Raw genomic sequence first — 17,500 nt, forward strand, 5'->3', positions numbered from 1 at the left:
ATTACTTGACCAACACTACAGGTGTCTGTATCTCTCAGGCCTGGTTAACACTGGGATATCATTATGACAGAAAGCGTAGAATACAGCCTTGTCACGCAGTCCCAAACCAAAATGGACCTACATAGCAACATCGTCATCATCCTCCTCCTCCTCCATCATCATCAGTATAAACAAAACAGTCTCAAAGTCTGTGGCCTTTGATGCCCTGTTCTCATGGTGACCTCGGTTTCGATACCCCTCCACTTCTGTGCTTGGGGTGAGTCGTGTCAATGTCTTCAGTGTCGGCAGATTCACGGGTTCTGTTGTTTGAGGGACATGGTGGTGGTCTCCACTCTGGGAGGGACGCTCACTCAGTCTGGCTCCAAGACTAAGCTATTGTCGTTAGTAGGGGGCTTGGTAGGTGGTGTCCTAAGTATGTTAGATCAGAACAGGCACCACTGAACACCACCGACATGACTCAACAGCAGTGCAGGGTCTCCTCTGGTGTATGGCCTCCTGTGACTTAACATCAGTGGTTCCCTGTGGACTGCCGACGCTGGAACTGTGACAGACGAACCCGGGTGTGGCTGTGTATGGGGGAATTTTAATGAGCAGCGTGGGAGTAATGCCAGTGAAACGGTGCCACATGATGGGGCAGCAAAAAAAAAAAAAGAATTCAAGCCATGGAAATGAGGTGTTATCGCTAGATACTAAACATCAGATACACTGATTACTTCACCAAAGGACAAGTGTGCCAGACCATCAAGCAGCACATTGGACTTTGTGAAAATCTGCTGACATAAGACATATAAAAAAAAAATTTAAAAAAAAAAAAAGAAGAAAACTATGCTTGTATGACCACGTAACAAGATCAATCAGCCTTGCTAAAGCCGTCCTCCAAGGAACTGTTGAGGGAGTGAGACAGGGGGGTGGGGGGGAGGGGGGCCAAAAAAAAATGGACTGACAGCTTTCCAGAATAGACTGGAAACTCATTTGCAGAGACCCAGGCTTTGACACACTGCCCACAGACCTGGAGGAATCTGCTGGACAGTTCTGCATGGTGTCCAAGTCACAGAGTTGTGGGAGAGGAAGAGAGAAGAAGAATGTAGCATATCTGTTCGTCTGTCTGTCTATCTCTGTATCTCTCTATCTGTGATCTGTGTTTACTTATATAATCATACATAGTTGTTGGTTTTTTTGACAGACTGGATGTTGTTTGTTGTTCCCAGCCAACTTTGGTCCCTGGTCACTGGGGCCACAACATGGATTTGCTCGAATCAAGAGATGGACACTGACAAAGCCCGCCACCAAGCAGGTACAAGTCTGGGGACGTAATTTTAAGGAAATTTTTTTAAAAAGATCATGTAATTATAGCTATACTGTCATATGTGCATGTCAGTCAAATAAATCACTGTATAGCCAGACAGATGACAGTCAATGATAATTATTTTCAGTATATGTAGAACAAGAAAGTACCCATAAATCATACTTTGTAAGCATTTGCACATCGATGTGTACATGTGTATTGTTGCTTATTTTTGCTGTAGAAAGGGGTGAAAGTGAAGGACATGTTGTTCACGTTTTATAAAGTTTATTCTGGGTGTAGAAGCTGGCTAACTGTGTTTATCTATGTATATCTATCTGTAACTGTATCCAGAAAAAGGACATGATAGAAAGGTGATGTGTGTATTGTTCAGTGTTACAGGACATGATAGAAATGTGATGTGTGTATTGTTCAGTGTTACAGGACATAGAAAAGCGATGTGTGTATTGTCCATTGTTACAGGACATGATAAAAAAAAGCAATGTGTGTATTGTTCAGTGTTACAGGACATGATAGAAAAGCGATGTGTGTATTGTCCAGTGTTACAGGACATGATAAAAAAAAAAGCAATGTGTGTATTGCTCAGTGTTACAGGACATGATAAAAAAGCAATGTGTGTATTGTCCTTTGTTACAGGACATGATAGAAAAGTGATGTGTGTATTATCCATTGTTACAGGACATGATAAAAAAAGCGATGTGTGCATTGCTCAGTGTTACAGGACATGGTAGAAAAGTTATGTGTGTATTGTCCATTGTTACAGGACATAATAGAAAAAAAAGGTGATGTGTGTATTGTTCAGTGTTACAGGACATGATATAAGAGTCATGTGTGTATTGTCCATTGTTACAGGACATGATAGAAGAGCGATGTGTGTATTGTTCAGTGTTGCAGGACATGATAGAAAAGCGATGTGTGCATTGCTCAGTGTTACAGGACATGATAGATGAGTGATGTGTGTATTGCTCAGTGTTACAGGACATGATAGATGAGTGATGTGTGCATTGCTGAGTGTTACAGGACATGATAGATGAGTGATGTGTGCATTGCTGAGTGTTACAGGACATGATATAAGAGTGATGTGTGTATTGCTCAGTGTTACAGGACATGATAGAAAAGTGATGTGTGCATTGTTCAGTGTTACAGGACATGATATAAGAGTGATGTGTGTATTGTTCAGTGTTACAGGACATGATAGAAATGTGATGTGTGTATTGCTAAATGTTGCAGGACATGATAGTAAAGTGATGTGTGCATTGTTCAGTGTTACAGGTAATGATAGAAAAAAAAAGTGGTGTGTGTATTGTTCAGTGTTACAGGACATGATAGAAGAGTGATGTGTGTATTGTCCATTGTTACAGGACATGATAGATGAGTGATGTGTGTATTGTCCAGTGTTACAGGACATGATAGATGAGTGATGTGTGTATTGTCCATTGTTACAGGACATGATAGAAAATTGATGTGTGTATTGTCCATTGTTACAGGACATGATAGATGAGTGGTGTGTGTATTGTCCAGTGTTACAGGACATGATAGAAGAGTGATGTGTGTATTGTCCAGTGTTACAGGACATGATGGAAAAGTGATGTGTGTATTGTTCAGTGTTACAGGACATGATAGAAATGTGATGTGTGCATTGCTGAGTGTTACAGGACATGATAGATGAGTGATGTGTGTATTGTTCAGTGTTACAGAACATGATAGAAATGTGGTGTGTGTATTGCTCAGTGTTACAGGACATGATAGATGAGTGATGTGTGTATTGCTCAGTGTTACAGGACATGATAGATGAGTGATGTGTGCATTGCTGAGTGTTACAGGACATGATATAAGAGTGATGTGTGTATTGCTCAGTGTTACAGGACATGATAGAAAAGTGATGTGTGCATTGTTCAGTGTTACAGGACATGATATAAGAGTGATGTGTGTATTGTTCAGTGTTACAGGACATGATAGAAATGTGATGTGTGTATTGCTAAATGTTGCAGGACATGATAGTAAAGTGATGTGTGCATTGTTCAGTGTTACAGAACATGATAGAAATGTGGTGTGTGTATTGCTCAGTGTTACAGGACATGATAGATGAGTGATGTGTGTATTGCTCAGTGTTACAGGACATGATAGATGAGTGATGTGTGTATTGTCCAGTGTTACAGGACATGATAGATGAGTGATGTGTGTATTGTCCAGTGTTACAGGACATGATAGAAATGTGATGTGTGTATTGTCCAGTGTTACAGGACATGATAGAAATGTGGTGTGTGTATTGCTCAGTGTTACAGGACATGATAGATGAGTGATGTGTGTATTGCTCAGTGTTACAGGACATGATAGATGAGTGATGTGTGTATTGTCCAGTGTTACAGGACATGATAGAAATGTGATGTGTGTACTGTCCAGTGTTACAGGACATGATAGAAGAGTGATGTGTGCATTGTTCAGTGTTACAGGACATGATAGAAATGTGATGTGTGCATTGTCCAGTGTTACAGGACATGATAGAAAAGTGATGTGTGCATTGTCCAGTGTTACAGGACATGATAGAAAAGTGATGTGTGCATTGTCCATTGTTACAGGACATAATAGAAAAAAAAGTGGTGTGTGTATTGCTCAGTGTTACAGGACATGATAGAAGAGTGATGTGTGTATTGTTCAGTGTTACAGGACATGATAGAAATGTGATGTGTGTATTGTTCAGTGTTACAGGTAATGATAGAAAAGTGATGTGTGGATTGCTCAGTGTTACAGGACATGATAGAAATGTGATGTGTGCATTGCTCAGTGTTACAGGACATGATAGAAGAGCGATGTGTGTCTTGTCCATTGTTACAGGACATGATAGAAATGTGGTGTGTGCATTGTTCAGTGTTACAGGACATGATAGAAATGTGGTGTGTGCATTGTTCAGTGTTACAGGACATGATAGATGAGTGATGTGTATTACAGGACAGCGGTGATGTAACAGCAACCTTTCTGTTGGAAGATGATGATGAGACACGCGGCATGTGGGACAACAGGTGGGTGGGGGACGGAGGTGGGGGGGGGCGGAGACAGGTGATATCTGAACTGTAATGATAATATTTTGCTTCAAGTAATCAGGTGTTTCCGTCATTATTGTGATATATATTGTGGGTCGGGTTACCAGATGTTTCCATGTTGAAACTGTCGTAAGTATCATGTATACTGTAATCAGGTTATCAGGTGTTCCTGTGAATGTTTCGTAAGAATGATGTGTATTCAATTGTTGTTCTGTTTATCTGATGTTTCTATGAATTTTTTTGAATCTGTCATAAATAAGATGTATATTGTGGTTCAGTTTATTAGATGTTTCTGTGAATCTGCCATAAATAAGATGTACATTATGGTTCATGTTATCAGACGTGTCCGTGAATCTGTCATGTGCATACTATATATTGTTTCAGGTTCCGTGTGGAGTACACTTTGACAGTGAAAGAAACTTCCCTGGTGTCCACCATGGTCATTCATAACACAGGTATGTGATGTCACTGATGTCCACCATGGTCATTCAGAACACAGGTATGTGATGTCACTGATGTCCACCTGGTCATTCATTTGACCTGAACATCAGTATCTGTATAAACTGTGCCATAACTTCTTATAGCTTCTCAAGAATTTCAAGACGGAGTAAGATCCCCTGAACATGGAGTCAAAGGTCACACACACAAAGCCTGTTGAAGGTGACAGGTGTGTGTAGCACCTGCAGTGAGGATTGCAGGTGATATGTTACTCTGTCTGTGTGTAGCACCTGTGGTGAGGATTGCAGATGATGTGTTACTCCGTCTGTGTGTAGCACCTGTGGTGAGGATTGCAGATGATGTGTTACTGTCTGTGTGTAGCACCTGTGGTGAGGATTGCAGGTGATGTGTTACTCTGTCTGTGTGTAGCACCTGTGGTGAGGATTGCAGGTGATGTGTTACTCTGTCTGTGTGTAGCACCTGCAGTGAGGATTGCAGATGATGTGTTACTCTGTGTGTAGCACCTGTGGTGAGGATTGCAGGTGATATGTTACTCTGTCTGTGTGTAGCACCTGTGGTGAGGATTGCAGGTGATATGTTACTCTGTCTGTGTGTAGCACCTGCAGTGAGGATTGCAGGTGATGTGTTTGTCTGTGTGTAGCACCTGTGGTGAGGATTGCAGGTGATGTGTTACTCTGTCTGTGTGTAGCACCTGCAGTGAGGATTGCAGGTGATATGTTACTCTGTCTGTGTGTAGCACCTGTGGTGAGGATTGCAGGTAATATGTTACTCTGTCTGTGTGTAGCACCTGCAGTGAGGATTGCAGGTGATGTGTTACTCTGTGTGTAGCACCTGTGGTGAGGATTGCAGGTGATATGTTACTCTGTCTGTGTGTAGCACCTGTGGTGAGGATTGCAGGTGATATGTTACTCTGTCTGTGTGTAGCACCTGTGGTGAGGATTGCAGGTGATGTGTTTGTGTGTAGCACCTGTGGTGAGGATTGCAGGTGATGTGTTACTCTGTGTGTAGCACCTGTGGTGAGGATTGCAGGTGATGTGTTACTCTGTCTGTGTGTAGCACCTGTGGTGAGGATTGCAGGTGATGTGTTACTCTGTCTGTGTGTAGCACCTGTGGTGAGGATTGCAGATGATGTGTTACTCTGTCTGTGTGTAGCACCTGTGGTGAGGATTGCAGGTGATGTGTTACTCTGTGTGTAGCACCTGTGGTGAGGATTGCAGGTGATATGTTACTCTGTCTGTGTGTAGCACCTGTGGTGAGGATTGCAGGTGATATGTTACTGTCTGTGTGTAGCACCTGTGGTGAGGATTGCAGATGATGTGTTACTCCGTCTGTGTGTAGCACCTGTGGTGAGGATTGCAGGTGATATGTTACTGTCTGTGTGTAGCACCTGTGGTGAGGATTGCAGGTGATATGTTACTCTGTCTGTGTGTAGCACCTGTGGTGAGGATTGCAGGTAATATGTTACTCTGTCTGTGTGTAGCACCTGCAGTGAGGATTGCAGGTGATGTGTTACTCTGTCTGTGTGTAGCACCTGTGGTGAGGATTGCAGGTGATATGTTACTCTGTCTGTGTGTAGCACCTGTGGTGAGGATTGCAGGTGATATGTTACTCTGTCTGTGTGTAGCACCTGTGGTGAGGATTGCAGGTAATATGTTACTCTGTCTGTGTGTAGCACCTGTGGTGAGGATTGCAGGTGATGTGTTACTCTGTCTGTGTGTAGCACCTGTGGTGAGGATTGCAGGTGATGTGTTTGTGTGTAGCACCTGTGGTGAGGATTGCAGGTGATGTGTTACTCTGTCTGTGTGTAGCACCTGTGGTGAGGATTGCAGGTGATGTGTTACTCTGTCTGTGTGTAGCACCTGTGGTGAGGATTGCAGGTGATGTGTTACTCTGTGTGTAGCACCTGCGGTGAGGATTGCAGTTGATGTGTTACTCTGTCTGTGTGTAGCACCTGTGGTGAGGATTGCAGATGATGTGTTACTGTCTGTGTGTAGCACCTGCGGTGAGGATTGCAGGTGATGTGTTACTCTGTCTGTGTGTAGCACCTGTGGTGAGGATTGCAGGTGATGTGTTACTCTGTGTGTAGCACCTGCGGTGAGGATTGCAGGTGATGTGTTACTCTGTCTGTGTGTAGCACCTGCGGTGAGGATTGCAGTTGATGTGTTACTCTGCATGTCTGCTACATGTGTGTGCAGTTGTCCAGTTTATACATGCTGATACTGACTGTATGTTTATGATTCTTTTCAGACTCATCTTTCACTTTCATTAAATACATATTTTTGTGAAGACATTTTAGCCACCTTTTTGTAAACAGGTAATTGTACAGATGTATTTTTACACTGGGTTGTACATGAAGTGTGATTCACTCTGTGTTTCGTGTGACTGCAGGGAAGCAGAGTTTTGATTTCACGTGCCTGTTCCACAACTATTTCCGTGTTGCCAACATCAACAGTGCGCATCTGGTCGGTCTGAAAGGTCTGCAGTATGTGGATAAGGTCAGAATGGAAACAGCTGCTATACTGTCTGTGTCTGTGTCTGTGTGTGTGTGTGTAGTTTGTCATTGTGTGTGGTGTGTCAGTGTGTGTGGTGTGTGTGTCTCTGTGTGTGTTTCCATTGGTCAGTGAGGATAGGTGTGTGTGGTGACTTTCCATTGGTCAGTGAGGAGAGGTGTGTGGTGACTTTCCATTGGTCAGTGAGGAGGAGAGGTGTGTGTGGTGACTTTCCATTGGTCAGTGAGGAGAGGTGTGTGTGGTGACTTTCCATTGGTAAATGAAGAGAGGTGTGTGTGGTGACTTTCCATTTGTCAGTGAGGAGAGGTGTGTGTGGTGACTTTCCATTGGTCAGTGAGGAGGAGAGGTGTGTGTGGTGACTTTCCATTGGTCAGTGAGGAGAGGTGTGTGTGGTGACTTTCCATTGGTCAGTGAGGAGGAGAGGTGTGTGTGGTGACTTTCCATTGGTCAGTGAGGAGAGGTGTGTGTGGTGACTTTCCATTGGTAAATGAAGAGATGTATGTGTGGTGACTTTCCATTTGTCAGTGAGGAGAGGTGTGTGTGGTGACTTTCCATTGGTCAGTGAGGAGAGGTGTGTGTGGTGACTTTCCATTGGTCAGTGAGGAGGAGAGGTGTGTGTGGTGACTTTCCATTGGTCAGTGAGGAGAGGTGTGTGTGGTGTGTGCCAGGGACAGATGATTCACTGACACAGTGTTTTCTTTCTCCTGTCACAGGTCAGAGACTCCAAGGAATTTGCAGAAGGCAATGAAGCTCTTGCAATTGACGGAAATTATGACAGGTAAATTTCTCTTCTTCTGTCTGTCTCTCTGTCTGTCTGGTTGTCTGCCTCTGCCTGCCCTGAATTTATAGCTGGATTATGAAATCATTTTGCAGTGTCTTTTCAGAAATGTTCCATGCAGTCTGAAGATACAGCACAATGCAACACAACACAACACAATGAGACAGTAATGTGTTAATGATGTGTTCAGGGTGTATAAGAACAGCCTTGACACATTGTACATCACTGATACAATACAATACAATATAATACAATACAATACAGTACAAATGTGATATGATGATGATGTGTGAATGATGTGTTTAAGGTGTACAAGAACAGCCCAACACAACACAACAACACAGTACAACACAACATAACACAACACATTGCAACACAACAGAACAACATAGTACAGTACAACACAACACAACTCAACAACACAGTACAACAATGACATGGTGTGTTCAGGGTGTACAAGAACAGCCCTGACACTTCGTACATCACTGAAACAACACAACACTGTACAACACAGTACAACACAAACATAACACAACACAACGCAACACAGTACGACACAACACAACAACACAGTACAACACAACACAACTCAACAACACAGTACAACACAACACAACAACACAATACAACACAACACAACAACACAGTACAACACAACACAACTCAGCAACACAGTACAACACAACACAACACAACACAGTACAATGATGACATGATGTGTCCAGGGTGTACAAGAACAGCCCAGACACAGTGTACATCCAGTCAGCACAGAAGAAATGTGTCCAGCTGACTGCTGCTAACTTGACAGACACAGGTAAGACCATGCTGCACACATATTCATGTTGTTGTGTTTTTCCTTAGGGGGAGAGGGGGGAGGGGCAGGTGTGGGGGGGTCTCTCTCTCTCTTTCTTCATCTCATTATATATCTCTCTGTTTCATAATCTGATTGTTTATCTGTTGTTGTTGTTGTTGTTTAGGAATGGGGGCGAGGTTTCATTCTGTTGTTTTTTTTTTTTGTTTGTTTGTTTTTGGGGGGAGTTTTTTGCTTTTTTTGGGGTGGTGGTGGGGGGGGGGGTGTTGTTGTTGAGCAAGAATCGGCAAAGCTAGGGCAGCATACTTGCAACTGAAGAACATCTGGAGCTCCAAGGTGTTGTTGATTAGCTCGAAGATCAGGCTGTTCAACTCCAGCGTCAAGTCAGTCCTTCTGTATGGAGCAGAGATATGGAGGACAACAAAGACCACCATCAGGAAAGTGCAGACCTTTATCAACAGCTGCCTGAGAAGGATATTCCAGATACGCTGGCCCGACACTATCAGCAACGCAGACCTGTGGCAGCGTACCAACCAGCTGCCAGCCGAAGACGAGATTCGGCGCAAAAGATGGAGGTGGATCGGGCACACCCTGAGGAAGCCAGACAGTAACATCACCAGGCAGGCACTGAAATGGAATCCCCAGGACAAACGGAAGAGAGGAAGGCCAAGAAACACCTGGCGACGTGACCTCGAGGCAGACACCAAGAAGATGGGGCACACCTGGAGACAAATAGAAAGGGCAGCCCAGGACAGAGGACTCTGGCGGACTGTTGTGAGCGGCCTATGCTCCGGGGGGGAGTGATGGGCATAACTGACTAACTGGGTGGTGGTGTTGTTGTTTTCTTGAAGGTGGGGGTTGTGACATGGGTAATGTCCAGATGCACCAATGAAACTCTGCAGACCGTTATATGTATTTATGCATTTATTTATTCATCATATTTTCTCTCCGCCTGGCTCTGGAAAACAGAGGCTGTGATTGTCTTTCCTGATACCAGTCAGTAGACAGTGTAACTAGAGTCAACTCATGTATGTGTATGTGTGCAAGTGCATGATATTATGTGGATGTTTGTTTGTTTGTTTGAAAAAAAAAATCAGTCAACCAATCAATGAAAAAGGTAAGAATGAAGAGAGTACATAGTGCCATGCTGTTTGATCCCAGTAGTGTGGAATCCCAGTCAAATTAACTCTTTTACCACCATCGGCCACTGTTGTTGACTAGACAGTGCACCGCCATGGACGAATTTGTCGACATCTAGGGGTCATGTTGATAAGACCATTTTTCACATTGTAACAAAGCTCAACAGCTTCAACCAGTTTCCCACCAATAGAACGATGACAAACCATTGACCCCTGATGGAGTTTAAAGTGAACAAGTCAGTTTTGTTTTGACATGAACCGAAGCTTGTGACTGAGAGCAGCGTTTCTGAAATATTTGACGCTGGGGGTGTTTTTTTCACACAGAAACATAGAGGTGAAAGAGTTAATCAATCAATATAAAGGTAGTAATCAATAGAGAGACTGACGCAGTGCCATGCTGTTTGATGCCAGTGGTGTGGAATCCCTGGGAGAAGAAGGCCAAGGAAATGGGGGACTTTGACGACAACGGATGGCGCTACATGCTGTGTGTGGAGGCTGGCCGCGTCTCTTCCCCTTTCACCTTGGCCGCCGGTGAAAAGACAGAGTGTGGTCAGACGTTCACAGTTCTGTCACAGTGATGATGTGTACATTTCCTGTGAAAAGACAGTGTGTGTTCTGACATTCATGGTTCTGTCACAGTGATGTGTAGATTTTCTGTGAAAAGACAGTGTGTGGTCAGACGTTTGCTATGCTGTCATGATGTGTAGATTTCATGTGAAAAGACAGAATGTGGTCAGACCTTCACTGTTCTGTCACAGTGATGATGTGTAGATTTCCAGTGAAAAGACATTCACTGTTCTGTCACAGTGGTGATGTGTAGATATCCTGTGAAAAGACAGTATATGGTCAGACCTTCACTGTTCTGTCACAGTGATAATGGGAGAATTTCCTGTGGAAAGACAGACCTTCACTGTTCTGTCACAGTGTATGATGTGTAGATTTCCTGTGAAAAGACAATGTGATCTGACCGTCACTGTTCTGTCACAGTAATAATGTGAGAATTTCCTGTGGAAAGACAGACCTTCACTGTTCTGTCACAGTGATGATGAATACATTTCCTGTGAAAAGACCAGAGCGTGGTCAGACATTCGGTGTTCTTTCACAGTAATGGGTCACTTTTGATCTTGGGGCAGAACCTATGCATGTATTGAATTTCAGTAGACATCCCTGCTTTTGCTTTTAGTTGTGTTGTCGTATTTCTTTTTCAGCTGGAGGAGGAAGGTGGCAGAATGGTTAAGACTCTTTTCTGCCAGTACAGTGTCTGTGAGGGTCTGGGTTTGAATCCTGGTCATGCTCTTTCTCCGAAGATTGACCGGAAAATCAAACTGAGCATCAACCGGTAGTCACTCAGTGAGACGATAAACCAAGGTGCTGTGCGCAACTCTTACTTGGTGCACTGAAAAAGATCATCATTGTTGTCTTATTTATTTATTTATTGTTATTATTATTATTATTACTACTACCTTTATTTATATTATAATTATTATTTATTTATTTATGTACACTTATCTGTTATTTATTCACCTCTTTTTTCTTTTCTTTTTTCTCAAGGCCTGACTAAGCGCGTTGGGTTACGCTGCTGGTCAGGCATCTGCTTGGCAGATGTGGTGTAACGTTATGGATTTGTCTGAATGCAGTGACGCCTCCTTGAGCTACTGAAACTGAAACTGAACTGAAAAGGAACCTATGGCAGCATAAGTATCCTCTAGGAAAATTCCTTTGAAGAAATCCACTCTGATAGTTACTCAAGAATATATGCATGCACTCCAGGCCTGACTAGAGTGTTGGGTTGTGCTGTTGGTCAGGCATCTGCAGTGTAGATGTGGTGTGGGGTGAACACATTGGAAAGCAGTGCAGTGATGCCCCCTTGAGTAACTCACTCTGAAACCGTGTTGCATTGCATGTTGATGAGGGTTCATGACCCTGAGGTTGATGTCCAGTTTTATGATCCAGGAAGATGTACCTGTTCCTCTGATGGCGGTGACGTGTTGATTTGTCATGTTTATACAGCAGCAGAAATTTTAAAATTAGCTTTGTGACCAATTATCATGTTTTAACTTCCAGAAGACCATGACATGTTTATCAAGGTTCTGTCAAATGTACTTATGCAGCCAGATTTTTTTTTAAGTGTCCATGAATGACTTTGAAATCTGAAGGATATGACAACACTGGTTTTAGTTGCGATTGCCTGGGAGTTTATAAAGTTCTATTTTTTCAACTATATTTCAATATACTTCTTCCATATTAATTTTATTTTTGTCTACCTTTTTGTTACACAGCTGGTCAGGCATTTGCTTAGCAGATGTGATGTTGCGTACATGGATTTGTCTGAACTCTGTGACGCTTCCTGAACTGAATTGTCTAAGTCATATTAATCAGATTGTATGTGTAGACATTGTGAAGATATTGATTGTTTGTTGCTTCAAACTGTTCTCAAGATCTTTGGATGCAAGAATTTATCATTTGACCATGAATGTTTAATTTGATGACATGGCTGATATCAACTTTTGGAGAAATGCTATATTTCTATACTTTCTGGAAACTGAACACATGTACTTTTGTACTGGGGGAAAAAGCCCTACGTGATATTTCCCTTTCGGACCCTGTGGTGACTGGCTTTACATTGTCAGGCCACTTCAGTGTGTCAGGCCTGAGGTCTACACCAGTCTCTCACTGTCCTTCTTCCAGCAGCTTCCCCGCGCTCAGCTCTTTCTTCAGCATTAGTGGATCGTCCATGAGGTCGGTACCAGGAATGGTGGCCTTGTGAATCAGACTTCGTTGCAATGAAACAATCAGATCATTGGATCCCAGGTTCAAAACCAGTGCCGAATCAGCAGGGATTTTCTTCCCCCAACCTCCCCTCTCAGCACCTCCCTATCTATCTGTCTAGCTAACTATCCGCCTGTCAGTCTGTCTGTCTATCTATCTGTCTATCTATCTATCTGTCTATCTATCTATCTGTCTATCTGTGATCTATCTGTCTATCTGTGCTTAGATAGATAAATTGGTAAATAGGTAAATAGATAGGTATGATAGACACATGTATATGTATATATATAGAGAGAGACATATATTGAGACACAGAAAACAACGTCATAGAGAATTCTGTCATAATAAAACAACTTTACAAAGATGCTTGATATAAACTGGGGCAAAAAAAAGGTGTGGTTTTTTTTTTTAAAGGGGTGAGGCATTTTTTCTTCTTTAAAAAAAAAACCCAACCAATTTCAACATAGGTAGAAACTGGCCATTCCAGTTCTGTACAGCAACAGATTTATTTCAGTTTTCATTTACATATGTTGCAGTTTTGAAAATATTTTACACACATATTATGCTGTCCAATAGTTTGATTTACCTTCTAGTTTATGCATCATATTGTTGTCAATACCACTCATTTTTTAACAGATTTTATTGCCAATTGTTGGTTTATGTTTCTTCTGCTGTATACTACTATGAATTAGTATTGCTGTGGTGTATGCTAAAATATAGGAGTATGTTGCATTGGTTTCTTCCAGTTGTTATTTTGGTATTTTTTTTGTGGATAGCAGACCAGAAGTGATGGGAAACAAACAGAATGTCTGTGTGGTGTACTTATTTCTTGTTTCTGGCGTTGACATGTACTTCCTTTTCTGTTCCTTTTGATACGTGGGTACAGTGGTGGTTGCTTTGTGACTGAGAGAACGTGTAACCGAGGGAACAATTCTTCACTGCAAGTGTATGCTGAAGGAAAATAAAAATGTTGGCATAGATTATATATTTTGTCTTTGTGATAGTAGAAATTGAGAGAGAGTGAGAGAGAGAGAGAGACTATGTGTGTGTGCATGTGTGTTGTGTTGTGTTCGAGTCACATCTGGAAAGAAAGTGTTATTTTCTCCGATGTAGAAAAGAAGCATGAATAAAACATTTCCATTGTCCTTTTTTTAACCACAATATGGAAAACAAGGTGCAGTGTCAGAGATCAAGGTCATTATGTAGTAAATGAAAGAAATGTTGGTGGAACTCCTGTCTACAGCCAATATTCATAGCCATATTTGTATCGCTACCTATCACTCTAACAATCTCTCACTTGTGTCTTCTAACAAGTGTCCTCAAGATACACGGCTGCATTCCCCATCTTCCCATTTAAACCTATAGAGCTTACACCCCTGTGTGGTCACTGTCAGACTTTGTGGAGACAACAAAAGAAGTGACGGTGACACTATGTAAGACGTGATTCTGATACCATGTAAGACGTGATTCTGATACCATGTCAGAAGTGACAGTGATACCATGTCAGAAGTGACAGTGACACCATGTAAGAAGTGACAGTGATACCATGTCAGAAGTGATGCTGATACCATGTATGAAGTGATGCTGATACCATGTCAGAAGTGACAGTGACACCATGTAAGAAGTGATTCTGATACCATGTGAGAAGTGACAGTGACACCATGTAAGAAGTGATGCTGATACCATGTCAGAAGTGACAGTGACACCATGTCAGAAATGATTCTGATACCATGTCAGAAGTGACAGTGATACCATGTAAGAAGTGACAGTGACACCATGTGAGAAGTGACAGTGACACCATGTCAGAAATGATTCTGATACCATGTCAGAAGTGACAGTGACACCATGTATGAAGTGATGCTGATACCATGTCAGAAGTGACAGTGACACCATGTAAGAAGTGATGCTGATACCATGTCAGAAGTGACAGTGATACCATGTCAGAAGTGATATCAGAAGTGATGCTGATACCATGTAAGAAGTGACAGGGATACCATGTAAGTGATACCATGTCAGAAGTGACAGAGAAGTGACAATGACACCATGTCAGTAACACCATGTAAGAAGTGACAATGACACCATGTCAGTGACACCATGTAAGAAGTGACAATGACACCATGTCAGTGACACCATGTAAGAAGTGACAATGACACCATGTCAGTAACACCATGTAAGAAGTGACAATGACACCATGTCAGTGACACCATGTAAGAAGTGGCAATGACACCATGTCAGTGACACCATGTAAGAAGTGACAATGACACCATGTCAGTGACACCATGTAAGAAGTGACAATGACACCATGTCAGTGACACCATGTAAGAAGTGACAATGACACCATGTCAGTGACACCATGTAAGAAGTGACAATGACACCATGTCAGTGACACCATGTAAGAAGTGACAATGACACCATGTCAGTGACACCATGTAAGAAGTGACAATGACACCATGTCAGTAACACCATGTAAGAAGTGACAATGACACCATCTCAGTGACACTATGTAAGAAGTGACAATGACACCATGTTAGTGACACCAGGTAAGAAGTGACAATGACACCATGTCAGTAACACCAGGTCAGAAGTGACAGTAACACCATGTAAGAAGTGACAGTGACACCATGTAAGAAGTGACAGTGACACCAGGTCAGTGACGGTGTCAGTGTATCAGTCATCACAGGTCGAACGGCATGACGCCCTGTCCTGAGCTCACTGTGCTGACACTGACAACAGTCACAGATACCGGTGACAACTGACACTGACAACAGTCACAGATACCGGTGACAGGTATCCAGATAACCCTCCTGCCTATCGCCAAGCACTTGACCTGTCCGGACACCACAACTGTCGTCTGGGTCTCTCGGCCAGCAGCAACCTGTGTGTAAGGGTCAGAGTGGAAAGGTCAACACGTCAACAGCGGTGTCGGTCGTCATGCAGTGACTGCGGTGTGATGACGTCACGTGATGCAAGCAGAGACAGGTGTTGGTGCACCATGTCGTTTTCATTACATGGCACACACACACACACACACACACACACACACACACACTGAACACACACACACACACACACACATGAACACACACACAAACACATGCATGCACACACGCAGACATATGCACACGCGAACACACACACACACACACACACGGACACACACAAACACACGCATGCACACACGCAGACATATACACACGCGAACACACACACACACACACACACACACACACACACACACACACACACACACACACACAATACAATACAATACAATAATTTTGAAAATAAAAATTAAAAAGTAATAATTATAATGATAATAAACATATTTTCATAAGAGTCAAAGTAACAGAGATTCACACACACACACACACACACACACACACACACACACACGCACGCACGCACACACACACACACACACACACACACACCACTACAATACAATACAATGCAATTTTTTAAATAACCAATATATTTTCTAATGAGGGTCAGAGTAACAGAGATGGACACGCACACACACAGACACACAGCCCCATCCACTGATAAATGGTCAAAACCTGACCGGATGGCAAAAACCTGAATGAGGTGATAACGGTGATAACAGAGTTCACATGGACAGCAGGCTGAAGGTGAAGGTCAGACCTCTCCAAGGTCATCCTGTTGACCAGGGCCTACTGTGTGAACGAAGAAACCTTCACATGCTTGACACCTTCAGCACACACACACATACACATACACATACACACACTGCGGGTGGAACACTTCAAGGCTTGGTAGATCCTTCCTCTCACTCATGTAAGTAGTCATGAAGTGTTCATTGGCTTACACTGTCAGCTCCAGGGGTCTCCATTTTAACTCAAGTTGTTTACGCAATAGGCCTGCTTTTGTATTTGCATGCTGTTTGTATGTGAACGATATTCATAACACTATAAAAGGTGTAAAATCTTGTTTTCTTGTGTATTAACCCCTTCAAATGTGGCGATGGCCTCATATTGAATAAATCGTTCGTTCGTTCGCTTTCTCTCTCTCTCTCTCTCTCTCTCTCTCTCTCTCTCTCCATGTATTTAAATCGGGTTTCTCGAAATAAATGATTTTTGAACCTTTGAACTCCCCCCCCCACCCACCCACCCACCCACCCTCTCTCTCTCTCTCTCTCTCTCTCCCACAAAGCAATTTTTTTACCAGCTAAAAAAGACAGAAAATCATGTGTGTGTTTTTTGTGAAGTTTGTATCTATACCTTTATATGCAGTGAATTTATTTTATTTCTACCTTTGTGCTTTAATGTTTTTGCTTGTTCGCCTGTTGACTGGATGTTATCACCTGTAAAATCTGCATCAGCAAATTAATCACTTTTGTATATGTACAATGTTATAGTTGTGTTTCTCTGTTCTCTTTATGTCCGCTATATATTTCGCACTTCGGTCATGTATCTGTATGTACGTAAGTATGTGCATAAATATGAGTGTGTGTGTGGGGGGGGGGGGGGGGGGGCGTGTGTGTGTGTGTGTGTTGGATGGAGAGAGTGTGTGCATGTGTATGGATATGAATGTGTGAATGCGTTCGTTTTATTACTTTTTACGATGTTAGTGATGATGATGGTAATTATTCGTAGTAGTAGTAGCAGTAGATGTAGCAGTGTTAACAAAACTATTATTGTTGAGTCGTTATCGTTAATGTTGTTATTGTTAT

General features: G+C 42.6%; 1 protein-coding gene across 1 annotated transcript in view; it reads left to right on the forward strand.

Moving 5' to 3' along the window:
* Nucleotides 1-12,630, forward strand: part of LOC143281891 (uncharacterized) — a 21,689-nt gene extending 9,059 nt beyond the window's left edge. The window contains exons 4-10 of the mRNA XM_076587168.1: nucleotides 1,209-1,294; nucleotides 4,253-4,323; nucleotides 4,729-4,799; nucleotides 7,192-7,298; nucleotides 8,027-8,091; nucleotides 8,817-8,905; nucleotides 10,453-12,630. Coding sequence (XP_076443283.1) covers nucleotides 1,209-1,294; nucleotides 4,253-4,323; nucleotides 4,729-4,799; nucleotides 7,192-7,298; nucleotides 8,027-8,091; nucleotides 8,817-8,905; nucleotides 10,453-10,619 — 656 coding nt within the window. The 3' untranslated portion in view covers nucleotides 10,620-12,630. The remainder of the gene's footprint in view (nucleotides 1-1,208; nucleotides 1,295-4,252; nucleotides 4,324-4,728; nucleotides 4,800-7,191; nucleotides 7,299-8,026; nucleotides 8,092-8,816; nucleotides 8,906-10,452) is intronic.
* The last annotated feature ends 4,870 nt before the right edge of the window (nucleotides 12,631-17,500 follow it).

This window comes from Babylonia areolata, chromosome 5, assembly GCF_041734735.1.
Source record: "Babylonia areolata isolate BAREFJ2019XMU chromosome 5, ASM4173473v1, whole genome shotgun sequence".
In the NCBI taxonomy this organism is placed as follows: Eukaryota; Metazoa; Mollusca; class Gastropoda; order Neogastropoda; family Buccinidae; genus Babylonia; species Babylonia areolata.